The sequence below is a fragment of the Polyodon spathula genome, chromosome 1 (assembly GCF_017654505.1).
Source record: "Polyodon spathula isolate WHYD16114869_AA chromosome 1, ASM1765450v1, whole genome shotgun sequence".
In the NCBI taxonomy this organism is placed as follows: Eukaryota; Metazoa; Chordata; class Actinopteri; order Acipenseriformes; family Polyodontidae; genus Polyodon; species Polyodon spathula.
In genome coordinates, this window is record NC_054534.1 from 63150784 (window position 1) to 63175783 (window position 25000).

At 35.4% G+C, this 25000-nt stretch overlaps 1 protein-coding gene across 1 annotated transcript in view; it reads left to right on the plus strand.

Annotated features, from left to right (window-relative positions):
• The first annotated feature begins 5100 nt into the window (after window positions 1-5100).
• The window catches only part of LOC121320704 (vascular endothelial growth factor C-like), a 61262-nt gene continuing 41362 nt past the window's right edge, over window positions 5101-25000 (plus strand). Inside the window, exon 1 of the mRNA XM_041259281.1 lies at window positions 5101-5591. Coding sequence (XP_041115215.1) covers window positions 5475-5591 — 117 coding nt within the window. The 5' untranslated portion in view covers window positions 5101-5474. The remainder of the gene's footprint in view (window positions 5592-25000) is intronic.

The window sequence follows — 25000 nt, forward strand, 5'->3', positions numbered from 1 at the left end:
TAATTTCGTAATTGGACCAACTTGATACTTGGGTCTCTTTAATCACAGACACATTCACTACTGAATCTATATATATACATATATTTAGTAATTATTTTTAGCAAGATATAAATGTCACCAATAAACTATTTATTTATATTTTCTGAATATAAATGGAGAGTGTTTTAATAAAAAAACAAAATAAATGCTATTTCATTTTTACATGAATTGGAAGTAGTGTAACCTAATAAATGATCTTAAAGAAGGCTTTTTTGCATTAGTGAGCTCAAAACATTGTCACCAGTAGTAGTATCCAACACATGTGTTTAATCTAAATTAGTAATGTATGACTGTCAGTGTATATTCCTATCAAGCATTTCCCATACAGGGGTTTTATCCAACCCGCTTAAATGATTCAAATGCTTGGATGTGGGAGCATGCCTTGAGATATTGCACGGGTTATTGGATAAGGGTTAGCCACTTCACATGAAAATATGTAATTATATCAGAAAGTCAGAGATGTTCATATGAACAACATAATGACAAAATGATATTAGCTTGAAAGAAGGTCATGAACTTTTAATAAAATCAGACATTAAATTAGCCTTTAGACCTTAGAACTCTACCCTTGTAATAAAGATTGTCTGCATGATTTCTTGATGCAGATCCACATAAAATACATTGTAATAATATGAAGATTTCTAGCAGAAAATGTTTTTTTTTTTTTTTTTTTTTTACATGATGACCCCACATATAAAAATATATAAAATACTGTATATTTTTGGCAGTGTATATAGTGATTATATTAAAGAGACAACTTCCCAATGTTTCGGTATGTTTAACATACCTTTGTCAAGGGAAAGTGTGTTTGAAAACATTGGAGGTATTTATAAGCTTTTGATATGGTAAACACACGTTTATTTCTATTTAAATATAATGTCATTGTGGTGCCATTCACTATATAGCTAATGATGTAACGATCTCCTCTTTCTTTTTATTTAAACCTTCAAGCATGATGGTATCTAGTCTATTGATCTGTTTATTTTTTTATTCTTTTATAGTGTACATTATCTAATTTTATTTTTTTCTAAAACCACAAACTTTAGGTCATCCATTGTGTGTCAGTTCCTTCTAAAGTGTTGAACTATTGTTGAATTTACTGTTTTATTTTTTATAGTTGACAGGTGGTTCTGTATTCTTTTATATAATGATGTACCTGTCTCCCTTACATATTTTATTGTATTATATTTTATGAAAAATATAACATATACAAGGTTGCTATCCTTGCATGATTTATTTATTTTTAATTTAGAGTGGCCAATTGTTATTTTTACTTATTTCCCCCCAATTTTGAATATATTTTGATCCTCACCGCAGCGTTCTCAGGGCATGTGAGTGTCTGCAATCGCAGGAAGAGGGTTCCCGTACACGGGCACAGAAGGTTAGAGGTTTAGGACTTCAGTCTTAAAAGAAAAAATATAAAACAATTAAATGAAATGAATGCCGAAACAATAATAGGATAATAATAAATCAAACTATAAAAAATAACTAAATATGATGAAATGATGCAATATTCAAAAAAAATCTTGAATGTGAAAAAACATGATCACAAACAAAAAAAAATGGAGCTAAATAATGGACAAAAATGATTAAACCGAAAAATTAAAAAAAAAAATGAGTATATATATGGGGATTAAAAAAATGAAAAACAATTAATGAAATTATGGATGTATGGGTAAAAATATGAAATGATAAATAAAAAATTATGAATGGAAGTATGAAAATATGGTGTGTAAATGCAAAATCTCACAAGCCTGAAGTCAGAATTGCTTTTACTCTGAGCAATCAAGAGCAGAGGTGGGGGGGCTACCGATCCCAGGGGAACAGAGATCAGTCCTGCTTTTTATCCACTCTGAATGTGCTCGGTGTCTGGGCAGTAAGGTTCGCTGTTGTGTGATGAGGAGAAGGAATCCCTGCTGGTTTCCCATCCCCCACCCTGGGATCATCAGAGCCAAAGCGACGCTCCCTTCGGAGTCCCCAGCAAAGTTCGGCCTCTTTGCACAGCCCAGACGCAAACTGGCGCCTTCCAAGCTGTGTGACTCATCCTGCGCTTCCAGCGACAGTGCTTTAACTGGATAAGCCAATCAGGGACCCCACATGACAGATTTTTAAAACGGAATATTTACTTTGTTTATTTGAGATTTTAAGTTTTATCTTGATTAATATATTAGCACACTTTACATGTGGTTTACAGGTTTCAATGTCCCTTAATGTATCCATGGTCCCTTTATGTTTACTGTGGACTAAAATGTCAGCCAAATTTGCATCCCTTCTAAAAGCTACAAACGCTGCTTTTGGAAAAAAAAAAATTCATTTTCTCTGAATTATGAAGCATACGTAAATGCTTCCAAACTATTTTTGAAATGTTGGGTAATAATTTAGAATATGTAATTATTAAAGGTACTCTCTTAACTCCATTTTCCCTTTTTATAATCAAGTAGTTCATTCCTATTTAATTTTTCAACTATCAACTTTTCTCAATTCTCTCTCAATAATTTTTTCTTAAAATATCCACTTTTTTAAAGATTTATTTTCAATTCCTTTCTCTATTTTATTATTATTATTTTTTTTTAACATAGCTAGCTAAGCTAGGTAAGCTTTCAACATGTGGCTGCAGCTGCCTTTCAACTAGTCCCGCAACAACACAGGTTGGGTTATCAATTGTGCTAACAATCATTCGCACTAGGTGTTTATCTTTGTGCATTTTTGGGTTACGTCTAACCAAATCTGTTCTTGGATTTTGATACAAACCCTTTTTTATATAATCTATCTGCCAAAATTCTCACTTATTTTATTATGCCATTGTTATTATTACTTTGTACTTCATATGTATTTATATTTTGCAATTCAGTCCCTACTGCTTTTATATAATTACCTTTGTTCATTACAATCACCCCAGAACCTTTATTTGCTGGTCTTATAATGACACTGTCATCCTATATCATTTAGCACTTCTTCTTCATGCTTAGTTAAATTTAGTTTACCTTTGCTTATGCCTGTTACTATTTCATTTCCAACTACTTCAATATACTTGTCTAACTATTTGTTTCTTCCCTCAGGAGGAGTCCAATGGTGCTTTTCTTTAAATTTTTGTACTGAAGACCATTGACTTAAAAAATATTTCATAAGCACTTACATTTGTTTTTCATTTACTAGTAAGAAATTAATTCAAACTGAAAATGTTCAGTGAGAGGTGATTGAAAAAAAGAATATTGATTTCTAGACTGTCAAAGCAGTGTACTTCATTTTTTATTATGAAACATAGCAGCATTAGTAGCTCCCCTGTAGTGTGTGTCTGCCTATGCAATTTCCTTGTCTGCAGACATGCAGCTGTGGATAAGTGAAAGAGTACCGTAACTACTTTTTTAACTTTTTTTTTTGGTCATTCCAACATTCCACTCATTTATGCAGCCAGTATGATGGCCTACCATGTTTGAAGATCCACAAACTTGATGCACCAACCAGAGACACCAAACATTAACACTCATGGGGTTTCCATTCAGGGCAATTTACATGTGAAATGGCGATGCGCGTGCACGTTTGGGAGAAAAAAAAACGGCCAAAGAGAGGGATAGGGTAAATATCATTTACTTGCGTAAATGACAAAAAACCTGCATGGAAACCTGCATTTCCACAGTTCTGTGCAATAATAATAACCTTTATTTTTATATAGCACCTTTCAAAGAGGACCACCAACACAAAGCGCTAGTATTAAAGCAGCTGTCTGAGAATGCCCTTGCTGTAAAAACTACACTAAAGTTAAACACGAAGAGCAAGTGAGCTGCTTACTAAATGTCTTTAACTGAATTCTCCTGCTTTTGATCCCAGCTATTTCCAAAGACAACGCGTGCAGGAACGAGCAAGGAGGTGCTGTTTGGGAGAAAAGGGACGGTCCTGCAGAGCAATGCTTTTTCTGGCACAGATATGTATGTGCTGCAGTGCCTCTGAACAAGGGAGTTGACAAATACAGTGATGAACTTGTATGCACCCCAAACATGTTGCCAACTACCCTGTACTCAGCTGAGTATCCCTAACCTGACGGTTTTCAGCCATGGTGATCTGCAATACCTGTGTGTTGGTCAGTTTCATTTTATACCTCTCATTTAATTTTTTATAAATGAGTCATAAGATAAATTAGTTGAAATGGATTCAATACTAACGACATGCCACCCAGCCAGTGACATTTAAAAACCAGTTTGGGCAAGAACGCTATTAACCAACCAGGCATGAGGTATTTTGCTTTATTGCAGCAGCATAGATTCAGTCGTGTACCAGTCCTCTGCGCATGCAAACCAAATTTTCACAGAATTTTACTATTAATCTTCAAAAACAGCATGAGTACTCCTCCAATGTTGCTTATTCTGTGGAGCAGTGATGGTGAAATATTTTTGCACTGTCCATCCTCAAATCAACATCTCAGTGGCATTCATTATTGCTATTGAATTAAATAACAACAACAATAATAGTAGGAACAGTTCTAAAAGGGTATATTAATTACGTATTCTCAATAATAAAAGCTATGGTTTGCTGCCATTTTGTTATAAGTATTTTAGAAGTATGCTAGCTTTAAAATATGTGTTTATCTACAGTAGTTAGGCGCTGTACTACACCAGCTTTGTATGTACAATATCATTATTCCAAAATCCTGACATTAACATGGTTCAGACTTACATTGTAAGAGTGCAGAGCACATCCTTTATGATTTGAAACTGAAACACAAACAAACAACAAAAACCAACAGCAAAAAACAACCCAGACTCAAAACTGTTTTTGTTTCATATTTTTGTAACCGCATGGGGTTTGTATAAGAAGCCTCCCGGAGAAGGCGCACGTGTCCCAACTCATATTTCTTTCCAAAAGTTCCCGATTTATATAAATAGTAGCAGATCAGCTTTTAGTAACACTCCGGACACACAGAGAGAGAGAGAGAGAGAGAGAGAGAGAGAGAGAGAGAGAGAGAGAGAGAGAGAGAGAGAGAGAGAGGAGAGAGAGAGAGAGAGAGAGAGAGAGAGAGAGAGAGGGAGGGAGAGGGGGGGGGGGAGCGAGAGAGAGAAAGTAGCTCCTGAAACCAGGGGGAGGAGAAGGCGGCTGGGGACACAGTAAATTGCAATAAACATGCCATTCCCCTCTCTGTGGATTTTAACGTGATGTGAAGTTTCAATAAACTGGATCTCCGGTATTGTTCCAGTGGAAGTTTCTCTTCACTACAACGCGTGAAAACTTATAAAGTTAACGTGTATTTCTTGTACAGAAACCATCGACACTACTTGCATTTTGAAATCAGCGCCGATTATTAAAAGAATATATCGGAGGCTTCCATGCATTTTAAACTAGCCAGGAGAACACTTGCAACCTCGAATTATCAAAACCAAGTGAACTTTTATTGAAAGGATATTCCCCAGACTGACTTTATCTCGGATTGTCTAGAGTATAAAATGCACTTACTGGAATTATCTCTTTTGCTGATCTTTGCTATATTGCTCCATAGAGACTCTGCTTTTGAATCAGGTCATGATTACTATGATTATGAACAAGATCAAGCGGATACAAAGGTAGGTTGAAAGTCGCGATATTGACGACTATACATGTATCTATTATTATTATTATTATTATTATTATTATTATTATTATTATTATTATTATTATTATTTGTCAATAAATATGCCTCTGCCTAACGGACGGATCAATAGATTCATATTAAAAATGTCATGTTCAGCTGGATGCATTTATTTGGGAAATGTGTTGTCAGTGTATCGTTTATGTGATACATTATTTTTAAGCGGTACAGAAAGTTTAAGTATTGTGTTACCAAAGTTCTATCTAGTATTATATTAAAATGTCCATATTTTAGTGCAGACAATTTTGGAACATGTAAAATCAATTGAATTGTACCAACGGGCATTTAGAACACTGGATTGCCATACTTTACTCAGTACCGTAGTTGACTGGTGATATTACAATATATGGTACATTGTCAAAATGGACACTGCCAGAAAGTGGTACGCTGGCAGATTGAATGTGTCATGTCAGATTTTGGTGCACGTGCAATCAATTGGTCTTTTGATATCGTCAAAAACAGGTACATTTACCGTAAATTATATACATTATTTTTATGCAAATTTAAACTGGAAACAGACAACCAAATTCTGTAAAATAATAATAATATTAATAATAATAATAATAATAAATAATAATAATAATAATAATAAACAAATCAGGAAGTACAAGACAAAATGAGACGTCACAGCGAAGTTGAACAGCTAAAAACAAATGCACATGTCCCAATATATTGCATATGATACATATTTGCATACTATTTTGTTAATGGTGGAAAAATATCATAAATTACATTTTAAAAGATGTAAAAGACCAAAAACAGCAGTACCAGATTTGAAGAGGCATTTTCCGACACACCGGCAAAAAATATTTATTACGTGCTGGGGGACTAAAAGGACACGTGCCTTAAAGTTCTACATGGGTTTGCCATCATGCTGGCTTCATGGACTCTTTGCAGTGATTACTGAGTACAGTAGTTAATCATACTTTACACGTATGTTCCAAGCGATATTAGGGGCATGATGTACAAACAACTGTAGCATATCAATGTCAAACGGGAGTGGAGTTTCAGCAGATCTTAAAAAAACGTGAGGCACAGTAAAAAGAGAAGGGGGGATTGTCAGGTGTCAGCGGGTCAAAACCAGGCAAAACCTGAATGTGGGGGAGTTTGGAGTACCAGTATGTGGTAGACAAGAAAGTGTAAAATAATGACTAACATGTTTCTGTTTAAGGTAGTTATTTGGTTACTGTAGTTATTAGATAGCAGATTTTTAGGAGTCTGATCCACTCCATACATTAAAGAAAACAAGGAATTACCTTTTTTGAAGTAGTTAACTACACGGAAGTGTTATTCTTTTTTTTTTTTGTAATTCACAATTGCAATTCATTGAAATAGCGTTTAGCATATAAACCTTACCCTCAATACGTTCCTCTCCGAACTGAAGAGGTAAAGTAAATCTTGTTGAAAGTGCTGCGTTAAACAATATGTATTGCTCATGTATATACTGGTAACAGATAAATGCACTGTAAGTTGTTTTAATTAAATTACTTACCATCATTTGGTAACTGTTGTAATAATGTTTTCTCACCATCCAGGTTTGCATTAGCATAGGGTTAATTCTGTTTATACATGTATAGAGTACAAAGCTATAGCACTCCGTTCTTGGCAAAGGAACCCCAGACATCTCCATTTAACTATTTATGTCTACAGTACAGTTCAGTTCCAGATATTTGTGTTCCCAAATGTTATAAAAAAAGAAAAAAGATTTCCCAACATTCCTAACAAGGTAACATTATTTTGTGGAAGGGAACAATGTAAAAGGTTAACATTGCAAATCTTTCTTGGCTGCATTTGAAAACTGAAGTGATTTTACTGGGCATGATGCTTGGACAAGAACCAGTTTGTAAATTCTTGAAATCAAAGTATGCTGTGAAAAAATTAAAATGACATATATGTATTTCCAAAAATGTTTGCCAAAAAGTCTTACTTGTATGAGTCATGTTTGAACTTTAATAACATTTAAGATTATTATCATCTGCTTGAAAAGCATATAACTGAAAACAGGAGAAAGAGTGAAAGGCCTGTGCTGTGAATATTGGTCATGGTATTTACTGGACAGAGACTCTACTGTTAATTTTGGTTACTTACGTTTGCATGAGTTTGTCGTCATTGGTTGTTTTTTGTTTTTTTAAGTACTGTGAATGTAGGTCATGGTTGTAATACCTTTTGAAGGATATTTTACACATTATTATTATTATTATTATTATTATTATTATTATTATTATTATTATTATTATTATTATTATTATTTTTGTTTATTTAGCAGACGCCTTTAACCAAGGCAACTTACATACGCTGTGTACGAAGGTTATTTTGACTTATCTTTTTACTTATCTTAAAACTGAAACCTAATTTTGATGGTCATTTGTTTGTCTGAGCTATTGAAGGCTTTTGGAACTGCTTTTCTGATTTTGAGGAACATACATTAGAATTTTTTGTGATTCAGTTTGCTTTTTGTTATTTGTGGTACACATGTTAGTAATATCTTAATTGTTGATCAGTCAAAATTGCATCCTCACTGTATATCAATACTTTGCTTTTCATATTTGAATAGTTCTTGGTTACTGATAGTTAATATCACACTATTTGAAATCAGTGTTTTACTGTTAAAATGGGGAACATAGTTACCTCGTACTTCAAGATCAGCTTCCTGGGTTGGGCTATTCCATTTTGTCAAGCAGTATCAAATCAGTTTGTTGTTTCTTCATCTAGTACAGTTGCATCATATTGGATACTGTTCACAAAATGTTGTAAGGATTTTTTTTTTTAATAATTTGGAATGCCCTGTTATTTTACCCCTGAATTTCCCCACAATTTAGAATGTCCAAGTACGGTCCTTCATCATAATAGTTTGCACAGCAGCTCAGGAGAACGTGAATGCCAGTGTGTGCTCCCATGGGAGCTCAAGAGTGGATGTCAGCAAGCAACTGGCCTCTGGAGGACAAAGGCTAGTATAGGGGTCCTCCACCTTTTTTTAATCATGCCCCACTTTAGCAAGTTGTTTTTACTTGGAGCCCTCCCAACCGCTACAATAGTGAGAATTATTAGTCATATATCAGAAATAAACCAGTCACATTGAAGAGACACCCTACACATGATACATTAACATATACAATACTGCCACCTAGCTTTACTAATGCATTTGTTCAGAGCACAAAAATCAAGTCTACTAGTACTACAAAAATACACCTTACCTGTGGTAGTGATGCTGATGTCAGTCAGTGAGAGATTTTGCCTTGTCTGGTACTGTCAATCAGGTCAGTGCGAGGCTCAATGTTTGAAAGGGAGAATCACAGCCTATTTCTGTACTTTGTCTGCAAAGCTGCAAGTTTGAAAAATCCAGCTTTGCACAGGTATGTATAAGAAAATGGTAGGAGCACTTTCACTGCAGCAGTAGACAGCTCTGGGAAGATTGGCTGAACCCACAGAAGTGACGAACGGATCTCGAACCCGGCAAGAGATCCAATCTTCTTGGAAGTAGTCGAACAAAATTATCACATTTAGAGTTTGTAAAATCTAATTTTATTTAGATTTACTGACTCACTGACTAACACTGACAGGTAAACAAAGCAGTGGAGGGAAATACAGAGTGGGGGAACGCAATTACAGCAGGTAAATACAGTAGAAACAGTGGGAATACAGGGCGGGAAACACAAATGCACAGATTGGTACAATATATTACATTTTAAATGTAATTGCGGTTTGAAAAAACAGAATATGGCATATTTTTGGTGAGGCGCTGCAAAAAACAATATCTGCACTGCTGCCCTTGATTAACCTCCCCAGCTAACAGAGATACGAGAAAAACGTGGACACATATTCCAGCCCATTGGCACCTCATTCCTGTCCCACCAAATTAAGATAAACAATTTTCCCCTGCAAACTTATAGTGTTACCCCCCAGGGTACAAAGTGCCATACTCAGCCAGTTGCAAGGGCAGTTGTTCATTCCAGTCCCTGGGTCTCACTTACTGATATACATAGCAGCTTTAAAGCCATGTTTATGGCCACAGTCGTAGGATACACTTTTGCTGACCTCTTAGTCAGCATTTTTACAAAAAAAATGTTAGCCTTCTTAAACTGTAGTACTGTAGTTTGTAATAGATGTGCTCTTTATTGCATTACTAGGACGACTGGCTGAATCAGACAATTGTGCGGTAATCGGGAGAGGTGTGTGACTTGACTCTGCAAACATTTAAAATACATGCTGGTTTGTGTACCATCAAAAGTGGCACGTTGTTTGTTCCTAGTACCTATTCAATGGCATGGTGCAAAAAGACTAATCTGATTTCCCCATGGAAAAGATAATTTCATCAGTGCTCATGCACCGAAATTAGAACGGTCGGGTGCTATATAAGCATTTTCATAACAAGTCGGTAAAGTTCTTAAATTTTTTTCTTACATCAAGGTTCTGCCTATAGAAAAAAGTACTGAAACGGCTTGATTATACAGGTGATGTCAGGGAATTTATTAAATCAATCGCTGCATCTGCTGCAGCAGTGCATAATTTGGAACAGAAATATGTCCAATCATTCCGTTATTGGATGTAATCACAGATATATATCATAAGATCTGTATGTCTGTGGCCATATACAGTAATATCTATAGTATATAACTAATATTTACCCATCCTTGGGATCTGGGATCCCCTGTGCACAAAAAGTTTCAGAATCCTCCACTAGCAGGGCTATAAAAAGAGAAAAAAAAAATATTCAAGAGACCACACAAGCAGTCAAAGCTACATAAGGAGGATTGTAATGTAATGTGTGGTAGTGTCTCTACAGGAAGGAGTCACAGTTAATGCTTCTCACTTGTGATTCTCCATGGTGGCTGCTGTGCCATCCACTGAGAAGATTAAAACTACAGATTGAAAGTTCAAGACCATGGTCCTAATGAAAGTCAAATACCTGCAGGAAGACTGTGTTTAATGTTATGTATACTATTCCTAATTCTGATGTTACTTTAGTGTGCGACTATAGATTGAATCCATTTTTGTGATTTGCTTCACATGTCCTGTTTTTCAGTATGGCTCAGACTTATTTGCAAATCATGACAGTGAAAGAGTTGGAGCTTTTGTAATTTTTTACAGCATGCCAAGAGTTTTTTGAAATGTTAAACAAAATCCACAGACTCAGTCCAAGAGAGGCTTTAGGTGAGCCCTTAAGGTTTGTGTTCTTTACAACAATGAAAATATTGAAGGAATTATCTTTACAATGGAAATGTTTGCATTTCAGTACATTGTAAGAAACAGACAAATAAGGTGTGATACAAGAGCACTGAAACATTGTGACAGTGGGACTCAACAAAGAGTTCAGTCCCAGTCCTGTTTTTAAAGGAATGCTGGCACGGACTGCATTAATTGAGATGTAATAAGAAACTCAATTAACAGGGTAGACTAACTGAAGATGGTATTAAAACCCCACAATGCATCAGTAAAGGCACATGGTTTGGGTGGAAACATGTTTCCTCCTGTGTTTAAAGTTTCCGTGATTCTGGTTTCTGAAGTAAGTCTGTCGCTTGTTACAACACTTTGTACTTAGAAACATGTTGGTTAATGCAGCCACTACTTTGAGGGATGAGATAATTGCAAGGGCACCCACAGTTATGCTGCTTGTCAAGTCACTGAAATTTTTCTGCTTTCCATTGATTGTTGCTGAATAATTGCACACCACTCTTAAAAGGCTTATGTATGTCTAGTCAAGTCACATGTGGGAAACCTTCCAATTCTCCAATTTGTTGGTCAACCTGTGTAATGAAATAACATTTCAACTAATATAATCAGCAGGTTTTAAGAGAGATGTCTGCAGAGGAATGGTGTGCTAAGCTATCAATTAATCTTACAAAATAACACTTTGGCTCATTGATTTCTTATTAGAAAACCACACACAACTACAACCACAATCCAAGATGGCACACAGATTATTTCAGTTAAAGTGCCAGAAGATGGCAAACATCCAAATCTGGTCTGGATCCTATTAGCAGTAAAGACTTGACATTAAGGGGATGTGGAAGACTGTTCCTCTGATTTGACAACAATATCCAGCACTTTATGGATTATAAAAAACATATATGTTTAAAAAAATCTGACATATTAAGTGAATATACATAAATGCACAAAGAAAACAAACAAACATACCAATGCAGTATAGCACAGCTACACTGTTCTGCTAAAAAAATTGGTTGGATTACCTTATCCAATGACCTGATCAAATTAATCTTTAGTAGCTTCATTTGAATTGTGCTGTTAAGCAAAGCGTTGTGAAATCTCAGTTTTTAGTTTTAAAACCAAGCATTGTATTCAGTTAAGGCTGCAGTCAAAGTAATTCTTCTGAAAGTTGTATGGAGCAGGCCCAGGTGTGGGGTTTTGAGATCTGTCGTGTAGGAAAAAAAAAAAAAAACACAAAAAAAAAACAAAAGTATTGTTCACGACGACCTAAGGCATGGTGTACGGATTCCGTACCACATCATGGATCATTATTATTGTGTTACTTGTTTTACAATGTGGGCAATAATCCTTACACTATCAGAGCACTAGAGCGGCCATTTTGAAAATATCTTTGAAACGACGGACATTAAGGTTAGAAGTGTACACTATATTTTTATACTTACTTTTCCAGATATTTACTCCCTGATAGACGCCCTCTTTCTCTTATCGCTGAATGGTTACACAGTGTAAAGTAACAGTTCCTCATTCATTGACTGCTGTAGAGTGCAATGCACACATACAGTGCCTATAGTGCCCTTTGGGTTACAACCTGAAATCTTGATGCATTTAAATGGGATTTTTTATTCCTTTGATTTACACAACCTACTCAACACTTTGAAGAGGCAAGATAATTTTTATTGTGAAACAACAGTTGATAAAAAAAAAAGAAAATGAAATGAAATGTCTTGGTTAGATAAGTTAAATCGTCTGTTCAATTGCAAATCAATAAATCATCACATTGTGGATTATCTGTTCTGAATTGATAATATTAGCAACACAATGATTGTTAGTACTTTTTAATTTTTTTATTTAGTATATTTGTGAATAAATAAGTCATTGTACATCTGTAAAATGATGATTCATAAGAAAACAGTACCTAGAACAAAATAATTGTTGTTTATACTCCAGGAGTAAATTGGTAAAAATGCAAATTTAACTGGAGATTGCAAGCTGTATTACAGTATGGCATGCACAGAATTTCACTTCCTGGCATGCTGCAATATAAGCTGTGCTAGCCCCACCACCACATGGAAACGGTTCATTTACTATTTTCAATGAAAAGGATGTATGGCTAATGACTATGCTGTGGTCATGATTTTTTTTTTTTTTTTTTTTTTTTGAGATAACGTAGTAGTCTTTTTTTGTATGATATTTAATGTCCCAACTGGAATGAAACCAGATATTTAGGGAGTGAAATGAGAGAGAATTAGCAGAGGTTTTTTGAATTTGAAAGAAGGTAAAAATTGCAATAGACATGACTTTAGCCCTTGTTAAAGATAAGCAAGGAGTCTGAATGGATTTCAATCAAAAATGTATGATGGTATCAGAACAACATTTACCAAATAATTGTATATGGTATTCAATCATATATGACAGCAGGGCTGGTTTGTTTCATCGTGCCGCTTGAGGCAAAGCCTAGTATGGCACCCTTATATCAGTCAGGTAATCATTATTTTATTTATTTTTCAGCTTGTATTGTGCAATCGCTCTGTGTGCTTGTATATAACCTGGTTTCTTCTTTGAAAAATTGTACAAACCATGTACGGATTTTAAGAATTGGGTTTCCCACGGTATATGGGTTTTTGAAAGAACTGTTTCATAATTTCAGTTCCATCATCATTTTAAACAGTAATGTGAAATTAAATGTACTGGTTGAAAATTAATGTCTTGGCAAAAGTATTAACGCTCCTTTGATATTGCAGACTGGCTTTTTCTTGCTTGACGTCTATCATACAGAAGAACACAATACTATAGGGAAATAGCCAACCAAAAACGGTAGGTTGTGGGGCAGATACTAATGTTAGAATAAGCAAAACAGACCTTTTACAAAAGGATATAGGCTGGCTTTTTAACTTGGCAAACATTATGGATTGCAGTTTAACATTAATCTGTGCTGTTTTGTTGGGTAACACAAGTTTATCTAAGGTGAAAAACAGAACTATTTACACAACAATATTAAAAGAACACACTGTCAATGTACCGTACGTTTTGAAAATACAAACTTGTACAAAACCATAGCAGAAAGGGCAACACAGACTTTGTCACTCCACAACTATCTACTTTTCTTTCTTAAGAGTAAGCAAATATTATTAAACATGAAGGCAGCAAACATCGTTGGTATGCGCAGCAAGTACACAAACACGCAATACAGTATTTCACAAGTTTTTCATTACTATTATTAATATAGTTCTCAGTTGTAATTGAGATACGGAAATGGATCTGTTTAATAATCCTTATTAGAGAGTAGAAAAAATCAGAGGGAAACACCGGAAACCAGAAACCCTACACACCTGTCTGTTAAATGCATTGGTGATGGTGGGAGTCTGTAAACCTGAACTGTCTCAGCCTCCTGGTGAGCACAGAGCCGTCTGGCCACCCTAATAACAATTTATATAGGTAAGTAGGAACATTTAAATGTGACAGTAGCTTAGCTAGTCAGTAAAAACAAAAAACAAAAAATTGTTTTTACTGCTGAATTCAGCGCATGTCCAGGTTACATTTAAATAGTATTACATGTATATTTATAGATCAGTAATAGTGCTAGTGTGATAGGCAAAATTCTGATTACATTTTTTTTATAGAATCGGAATTGAAGATATTTTATTAACATTGGCATTTACTGTCAAAAACCGTAAATCTGCATAAATTAAAATTATTAACTTACCAAATTCTTGTCCTACCGTTTTTCAGCTTACTTTTTTTAACTTCGCACCTCCGTTATGGATGACGTAAGCCAGTCATAAAGCAATTTTCTCTGGGCTATAGAATGTGATAATAGATAGAATAAAGTAAATGTATTATCGATCACTCCATACTATGTGATAGAGTGTGTCTGGATAGGATTATTTGGTGCGATGCCAGTTATCCTGGTGCTACCGTAAACGTGACAGGAGCAGTACGTACCACATAATGTAGATTCCTTGCTTTAGTTAGCTGAAGTTGTCGCATTTATCAAGGCCTTCCTTGGGGCCTGTACGACAGCCAATGTTACAACCTACCCCAGAGGGCAGAATACCTTACAATACCACAAATCAAAAAAAAAAATCCAACCGAGAAGATGAATCATGTGAAATGAATAATAGTTCTGTCTAGGTTTAGGCATAACATTCAGCTGTTAACCTGGGAAAAATGAAGTCATTGCGAGGACTGTAAGAAGTGGGCTCATGTGACACATAACGGTATTTTTCAATGCTCAACTTCGTTTGTGTTATCCTTTAAAGATTATCCATCTTTACCCTTTCCCTTTGATCCACACACAGGGAAGAATGTAAAAAACAAATCAGTAAAGTGAGTGAAATTGGGGATGGGGGCTGGTTGAGTTAAAATTCTAACATATAACACTTGGAAACTTATAAAACTATAAACTGTTACCATTCCAGTCTTATAGTGCTCCTTGTTAACTACAGCAATCTTAAAACCAAGCAAAATGGGATGATTTACGGTTAATCTTGCAGTTCATAAAATCTGGATATATTGCATCTTCAAATTTTTGATTGAGTAAAAGCGAGTCTGAGAATATCATTGTTGATTACCAGGCAGAAGAGCTGAGTTTTATGTGACTTTAGATAGTCTTAAAATAAGCAGGCTATGTATAAAGGGTATAGTAAGGATGGATGCATGGATTGAAGTCTGGTGGTGTTCGACACTGTAGCTCTTAGGTGGCTGCATGGTTGGTCTTTAGCGTGAAAAGAAGCGGCCGGTTGATGGCTGGCTATTCTAAATTGGGAGAAAATGATAAAAATGATAAAAAACAAAATTGCTGGCTACTAAATTAAAAAATAAAGTAATAATAATAATAATAATTAGGGAGTGGCACATTGATATTCGGGCAGTTTTAAAGTTCTGGAGTTTATTTTAAACAAAATAAAATAACTACATTTTTCCTTATTTAAACCAAGCCAAAGAACTGTAAGGCAACAGGTGGAATATACAATATATTTGGATAAACCCATTAACTCTCTTTCTACCATGGAGTCTTCCTTCCGTCTCAAAATAAGCATCCAAGCCTTTTATGGTGTTCTACTCAATAGGAAAAATACTTAAGCGTCCTGTTGAAGATATGCAATATGACTCAGGACAAATGCTTCAACAGTTGGCACTGTAGTTTAATTGCTCTTCCATATCAAATAGGAATGCAGTTTGATGTCTTAATGCTCCATTCTTCCCTTGTATACTGCTTTCAATATAAATGTATAGTACAAGGTCAGTAGTGGTTACTAAGGCTTTAGTCCAAAACAACAAATTAAGTTTAATTATGATTTCAATGTATGGGTAATTTACTATAAATTCATAACACAACAATATCAAGAATGGAAACAAATGTTAGTTATTTATTGGAATCGTAATAACATGGTGTTATATATGGAGGGGACTGTGCTTTAAGAGTACCAGTGTTATACTGTAGGGTAAGTATGGACTGTATTCTATTAACTGCTATGATGATTCATGTTGCTGCTGATTATTTATCATCACTGAGAGAAAAGCAAATCAAGTTGTTTTTGTGAGTCACTCAATTCTAACACAAACCCTCTAAAATCTGTCTAAAACACAAACCCTCTAAATCTAAAATGAGAGTAAGCATTTTTGGTCGATGCATTCGATTTCTTGATGTTTTATCTAAAGTACATTCCTTCACCCTTCATGTCAAGTTTTCTTGTAAAAAAAAATCACGTCTGCAATCACAAGTTACATAACAAATGGGCTAACTGCCAAACAGAGTGCAATCCCCCAGCAGGAATAACATTGACTGTAAGTGAGGCAGTTAAGTGTCAGATCTAAATACCACCATCATATAAATCATTCAAATAATAATCTACCTGGGCTCATAGAAATATAAACTAGAGAGACTTTCAGTGTAACTTGGGACCATATTCATAATCATCAAGCCAGTTAAGTTATATTATGTTCCTTGACTACCATCATCTCTTCAGGATACATCACAACTGTTTATATGTCCTGTTAGTTTAATCTCAACTGTCTTTCCCTTGGACACATCGCATTTTCCATTCTACTGCATGTCTGTGAGGCATGGAAAAAAAAAAAAAGTTTATCCAAAAACAAGCTTGCTCATTATGCAGGCAGAGTAAGCCAGGAAAGCAAAACACATGTTTTTATTTATTTATTTTTTTTTTTTTTGGTGAACATTTGGTACAATTTGTGTGGATGTCTGTGGTTTCTAGACTCCTTAACAGTGTTTTGTTTTTGTTTTTGTTTTTGTTAGTTTAATCCTATAATTTGTATACCTGGGCAGAATAACATATTCCACTTTTTTCACCTCGTAATATGTTGTGTACTCTGTAAAACAGTGAATATGCTTCCCTGTTAATGAGGAAATAACAAAGCATGTTCTGTTCATGGTGCTCAAGCTGTGACATTAATGTTGCTCCTTAAACTAATAAAAGTGCAGTCACTTCTAAAACAGGGAAGCAGGAGCTGTGGACACAAAAGGGTAGTCTGAGAGTGTATCTGTCTTTGGGACTGTAATGTGATACCTGGATTACATTTATTAGATTTAACCACTAATCCCTTTATAAATAAAGTGTATACTTATCCTGTGTTGAAATAACATGCTTTGGCTGAGTTTTTATCTCCCTACACATTTTTACCCTGAAATGCATTGTTTATCTTAAGGTTGTGGTGGCTGATTAAAGTATTTAGACTTTTAAAGCATAATTTAGTGGCTGCCCTGCCATTGTTTTTAGTTGTTTTATAGAATTTATCTGTAAGACTGTGGAAGCCCTGTCTGTAAATAGTGTTTGTTTTAGCTGGAGTGTATAAATAAAGATGTATTATTTTGAATATGTTTGCCAAAATCCATGTGTTGACTATGGCCATTTTCAGATTGGATAATTAGGTGCTAATTGGGAATGGCCACATGTATAAAAAGGGAACTAAATTATTTGTTTGGGCAGAGGAGTCAGTGAAGGTTAATGCCCAGCCTGAACAAAGCATGAAAGTAAGATACAGCACACCTTGATATCATTGAGTGGGGGTTTGAGTTGTCTTTTGATTTGTTGTGTTTTGTTTAGCCATTTTAGTTTGGTCCTTGTACCTTGTTCATTTGTTTATTTATATATATATATTATATATATATATATATATATATATATATATATATATATATATATATATATATATATATATATATATATATATATATAAATTTGTTATATTATATATATATATATATATATATATATATATTATAAATAAATTATATATAATATATTAGATATCCTATACGAATAATCTTCATTCCACCTTGTGAATAGGTGGTTCGATCAAACTCAAAATAAAAAGTTTATCTTAAACGATTTTAATAAAATTTTCTAGAATATTTTTTCACTTGGAAGTTGTGGTGTAGGATGTGTAGATAAATGAAAAAAATATATATTTTAATGCATTTTAATTCTAGGCTATAAGGCAACAAAAGGTGAAAATTTGAAAGGGGGTGTAGACCTGGCAAAATTTTGAAAGATTTGCGAGAGGGCGAGTGTAGCGCTCTCTCTCTCCTCTCTCTCTCTCTCTCTCTCTCTCTCTCTCTCTCTCTCTCTATATATATCTATATATATATATATATATATATATATATATATATATATATATATATATATATATATAATAACTATATAAACCATAAATCTTGTATCAAGTCTTTTGACTAGTCATTCCTTTGACACTGGCCAGAGCAACTTGTCTACCCATGAAAATGTGTTGTTAGCATAACAACAGCCATTCTTTACATCTAATCAGAAGCATGTCATTGGCACCTAACTTCTTACATAGAGTTTATCAGCACTCCATGAAATGTTAAAACACAATCCCTCTTATAGTACAGTAGGTTTGTGTTAATTCATTTCCATTAGTCTGAATATATACTTTGAAGTCATTACTGCAGTTTGAGAATGACTTGTAAATTAAATCTGAGACACTCTTTGGATCATATTACTGTTAGGAATGTAATTAAACATCCCTATAAGGGGAGCTTGTATAAATTATAAAGTGTTCCACTGCCGGCTCCACACTGCCCACTGCTAACACCTCTACAACTGCTAATATCTCATAAACCACTGCATTGTCAAAGCCAGAATCCAGTTGAGGTAGTGACTTCATACTAGAAAGATTTTATAAACCTTACATGCTAAACGTGTTGCTGACTACTTGTGGCAAAGTGGCTGGTGAAGGGGAACAGGTGTAGCGGTGATGCGATGCAGGAGTGACAGGCAGACAACGATATCCAGTGAAAAAATACTTTTATTTGTAATCCAGGTCTGGTGACCGTAAAATAATAAATCCCCGGCTATACACAACAATGTGTAAAGTGCAGGGATAACAGAAACAGGGCACAGTCCCAAACAAAAACAAACACACTGTCACCAGTCCTGGGTGAGTGCAGTCGTGCTGGTGGTGAGTGCAAACACGGGTATTTCGTGACAGTAGTGTAGTGGTGATCCGGATAGTGCTGACCCTCGGCGACAGCTCCGGAGGTGTGCTTTAACTGTCTGGTGGTGCAAAACACAGACAATTAACAGACAAAACACAACACAAAACATGTAACACGTCTTTTTTCTTTTATTAATGAGAGCTCCCCTCTTGGTCCTTCTCTCCCCAGGCGTTTACCCAAACGAAGGAAAAGATCAGCGTTAACCTGGCCCCTATATGTTATCCCGCATGACATCTAGGTAAACGGTTGCAGCTGCCTTATTGCTTGCAGCTGCTTCTCATTTACCTTTCAGGTAAATACGGTCTTACAACAGAGTCTTGCTTCTTTCCAGGCTGACCGACTTCCCGGTCCCAGAAACGAACTGTCAGGCCAGCCCTTCCAGATACTTCTCATCCCGTTTATAGCGTCGTCACCGGGAGGGAGGGAGATTTTTCACCAGAACTCATTATCTTTCTGTCACACTACGATATCTACCCATTTCACACAGACGAGTTATGACGGCTCAGAACTGGTACTGATGTAGCATTTTGGTCTGTGTGAATTGTGATGTTGTTTGGTTTCCGTTGCCATGAAAACGATCTGTTGACTGACAGGTTTTAATGTTGAATTCACATGATCCCATTGGCTGTGTGAAAGGGTTGTGACGATATTGTACCGGGATAGATTACTCAATTCCATGCTGTGTAAATGGGTATTTTAAATAATTTTTTTAACGCCTCTGACACGGCTTAGTAGCAGCATTTCTGTATGAAAGGGGTATTAAAATACCATATTAAGGTCAATGTGACTTTTTTCTGATGTGTCGAGAAGGTACGCTTGAGTTGAGTTAATGTTTGTTTACAGTACATTCGCCTTTGATTATGCCCCCACTAGATTGCAACAGTTGGCTGATTTTTCGCTTCCTTGATTGTTCAAACAAAATTCTAAAATGTTTAACAGCTGTAATTTTCTGCACAGAGGCAATTTTACAATGCAAGCTCATCAATGCCAAACGCTGCGTCCACAGCGTTAAATTTTTAGTGGCATTTGGCATTTAGAAATGCATAAACGTGGTTGCCATCACTTTTTCTACGTTGTTTACTGTCCAAAAGTACAGTTCATTATATGCAGCAAAAATCTGCTTGTGTACCAGATTTTTACCTAATAATCAAGTCTGTTTTAACCACAACAATTTGAATGCATTGTAAACAGAATTATCTTTAAATGAAAATGTTTGTAAAGGAAGATGCCAAGTTTAATGAAAGCCTAATATGGTCAGATGAAACCAAAAGGAATGTGTTCAACTAGGAAGGCATAATTTATAAGCAGAGTTCAAGCAGACGAGGTAAGAGAAAACTGTAAAGCAGGAATTATTTTATTCTGTTATTATTAAATTATTCTGTTTTGTCCTCTGAAGAGAAACATATGTAATCACCCCATATGATACTGCCTTGAGCGGCAACAGGTTATTTTTTGGCGACCAAAATAATGTGTTCCAATCTTTTCAAAGGTGTTAAAAAAAAAAATGTTAAAATCTGTGTGACGCCCCTGTGTGTATTTGTGTTATTTTGTATTTCTATTTGTTGTATTATTATTTATAATGTACTGTTTGGTGTATTAAAAAAAACCCACAAAAACCCCACAATTTTTATTATTGTTATTGTTTACTGCCTGGGTTAAAATGCCCCATCAAGATAAAGATGTAAGAATACGTCGTTAACCACGAGTGATTATTGACAAACTGGCTGTTGACCAAGCATATGAGAAACCCCATGCCGAATGTGGTCAGGGGGATAAACTAGGTAATTGATAGCTAGTTAATCCCTCGGTCGCAATATAAAAACAAGCTGCTTTAGCTGAAGAGTATTGAGTGTATGTTCAGAGGCGGAATGAGATATGAGTTGTAAGACAAGAGAGTCAAGAGGAGAAAGCAATTGCTACCCATGCTGGTTTACACCAGCACAATACTTGTTTTTGTTTCGTGTCTGTGTTGTCTGTTTGTTTTATTTTGAGTGTGGTGTTTGTTTCTGTTTTGTTCAAACCTTTAATTAAAGCGCTTACCTCGCAATCCTGTGTGTCAATTCTCTTCCTAGTCTGACATCACCACAAAACCATCTTGCCACAATCTGCTCTTGCTTTTGTGATTGATTGATTGATTGATTTATTTATTTAAATTATCTGGCAAGCGTTATTTATATGGAACCAGTCTACTTTCTTTAGATATTGCATACATTTAATCTGCTGCTTCTTGCATAGCTTTAGTAAGGTGGACAGCATGGAACTTGAATAATCCATAACATGCAAGAATTCCTCTGTCTGGGATGCCTTGTCTGATGTTGCTGTTCAAGTCTGTTAGTCCAGTTATGACGTAGACTGGTAGACCTTTCCTCTAGTTAGGAAACTGAACATTGACCAGACAGAGAGCAGCTGTATGTTTCATACTTCCTTCCTGATGGGCTTCTATGGTGTGGAGATGAGAGATGATTAAATCTCCCAAATTATGTTTCAAGGCGATATAATGTAAAGATTTTATTAAAGCTAATATTGGTAATATTCAGGAAATTCATAACCCAAGTGTCACAAAGACAGCTGTGGTGGGTGACGTCAGACCAGAACCAGGAACCAACACAGAATAAACAGAGAGACATGGAGTTTTGGTGAAGTTGAGCGCTTTCTTGTGCTCAGCATTTAATAATTAAACAGCAGAAAATAAAAGGTTGCAAGACAAACAAAACACAGGACACGGCACTGGTAGCCAAAACAAAGATATGAAACAAAATTGATTAACACTTAAATAAACAGTGAACTCATAGACAAACAAACACGGTGAGTCAAAAGAGTTATTTACTTTCCTATTATAACCTCTGTCTGCAATCCCATTCTCCACTCACCGAACACACAACCCAGAGTGAGTGAAAACATGCTGCTTTTATGCAGCTGTACTGAGACTCGACTGCTAATCAGTCATTCAATTGGAGTCTTGTTACAACTGCACGTGAATTAATAAAAGTGCAATTCCTCGCCACACCAAGTCACAGTTGCATAAATTAATTCATGTTTAGATTATTTAAGATTTTAGTGATTTTAGTAAATCGTTATTTTCAATATTGTATCCCGGTTTTTCGGAATGGTTAAGAAACTGTTCATGAGAATTTTGAAATCTGCAGCAACACTTCATTTTCTACCACTTTCAACACCTCCACAAGGACAATGCTAGTTTTTTGCACTGTGTGAGCACTATGGCAACCCAAAGTACATCATAGGATCAGTAGTCCTAAAACATCAGTAAAATACAGGACAAAGGGTGGTAATCTGGGTGCAAGTTAATATAATTCCCAATATCCTTAATACTCAGCTGTTCTAACTGAAGCAATTCATTTAATTTGCACAAACAGGAAATTAGTGTTACATGCATTTGTATTATAAGAAGTAATTTACAATAAACTACTGCACAATTTGGCTGGGACCATGTAGAAAATGTATAGCTATCAGGAAATTAGTTCAATTCGAGTTTGTTCTAATGAGAATTGACTATTATATATATATATATATATATATATATATATATATATATATATATATATATATATTATATAAAACATTCTTAAGGTATACTGTATTATAAACCTGCTTGTTTATAACTCACTGGTAAAGACTGCCACTCTCCAATTAAGTATGTATGTACATTTGTTTAGACATACACTAAAATACTAAAATATAGGGATGCAAGTCAGATTTGACTGTTTTTTTTTTAGTTTTATTTTAATTAGATTGCCCATTACTTTCCCCCTGATTCTCTCCCTAATGTAGAATGTCCCACTAAATTCCCTCGCTGCAGCAATTCCCCACACAGCTCAGGAGATCTGAAGGTTAAGTGTGTGTCCTCTGATCCCACGACCAAGCCAATTTCTTCATTTACATATAGTAACTCGAGAGCGGATATCAGCGAGTTACTGACCGTCTTTCACTTGGTACCTAGCAGGTATCGACCACTAAAGTGCGATGAGGAGAAACAGTCCCTGCTGAGTGCCAGATCCAATACGATGCTCCTTCCAGAATCCCCGGCGGAGAGCAGCATCTTCGCATAGTCAGGGCACGAACCTGCGCTCCCCTGACTGTATGACTCACCCTGCACACCACACAGTCGTGCTTCTATAAAACGGTCCTGCTCACAGATGTTTGTCCGCATTATCCCATTTGTTGGTTTTGCAGCTTCTTTACTGCTTATTCCAGTTTCACAGTGGGGCGGGACCTCAGCTAACACTTGATCTTCTTTCAATACTTGTATTTGGCTGTTTTACTCAGTTTAGCTTCATTATTTTTTATTAAGTCTACACTGAGTAATTTAACAGATGCAACAGACTGAACAACCTTTTTTTTTGTTTAACTCAAAAACTTCCAGCATCAGCTTTTCAGGTCTTAATGCATGTCTGCATTTTTTAACAAAAGGTTTAGGTTAGGGTGTTCACCAGTACTAGCACCAGCACTTTCATCAACAAACCTAAAAAGAACACAGCCCTAGACATCTCAATACCCATACGTATGAAGCAGCAGTTATCCCTACTGAGGACAGCGGGCAAGTCTTGTCATTAATTTCGATTTATGTTCCAATATTAAAAATATTAAGGGATGTCAGTATTAACCATCTACATGCAGCAGTGTGTGTGATGATCTCCTGAAAATGCCAATGGCTTATTACTGAGACTGCTGACTCTTCTTTATTGTACTGTACAAAAAGAAATTGGTTTCTGTTTCCGTTTATTCATTTTTTGGTCTTGTTCAGTTGGGAATTTTATGCAAATGTCGGTTTCAATAACGGTTGCACATCTGTACTAAAATAAAATGGTTTAATAGTTTGAATGTCTTTCTTGTCTTTAACTTGCACATAATGACCTGCATGGCTCAAGTTGTGTAATAGTCCCTTCAGGCTTTGGGACCAATACAGTACCCTGTCTAGTAAATGACTTATATGTCAGCTATTAACATTTAAGTGCTGTCAGCAAGACTGGTCCATTATCAGAGTTAATTATATTTTTTAAAAGAAATGTGTATTAAGGTTATATTTTGGACTGTATTGCTTAGTCTGCTTGAATTTCCTGTGGAAAATGGACCACTCTGCTTAAAATGTAATTGGCTGAACCAATCATGTAAAGCATTTTGTATTGTATAGCTCTTACTTTTTAATAATCAAAAACAATGTAAGAAATTATTGTTGTTACAAGTTTAAAACACTGTTGGTTCTGGTTGGTGATAGCATTTTGTTCTGCCATTGATCCCATAAATGGAATCTTCTAGACGGTAATCACTAAATTACATAAGATGCACTTCATATTTGGCTTTAGGTCTGTAAACATGTCATCTCCTTCACTTTTTGTTATCCTCTGCCAGAGACGGTTTGCTTTCTAAATGTTAACGCAATATGTCTCATAGTAACCCCGCCAAAACACAAGCATTCTGCATCAGTCCTTCCATGTCAGTTGGCATGAAAATATGCATTTTGTGTAACTTATTTACAGGTGTTTTTACAATGTATTGTGGTAACATTCTTCTGTACATTCAAGAGGCACAGGATAGCAGGCAAACAAATAAGTAGGAAACCACAGCTAAAAATAGATTACAGTCGTTTTGATTACAACATAAATGTGTGAGAATGTTTTTTTTTTTTTTTTAAGGATTTCCTTCAATTGAAGAGAAAGGTCAGATATAGGTGATATACC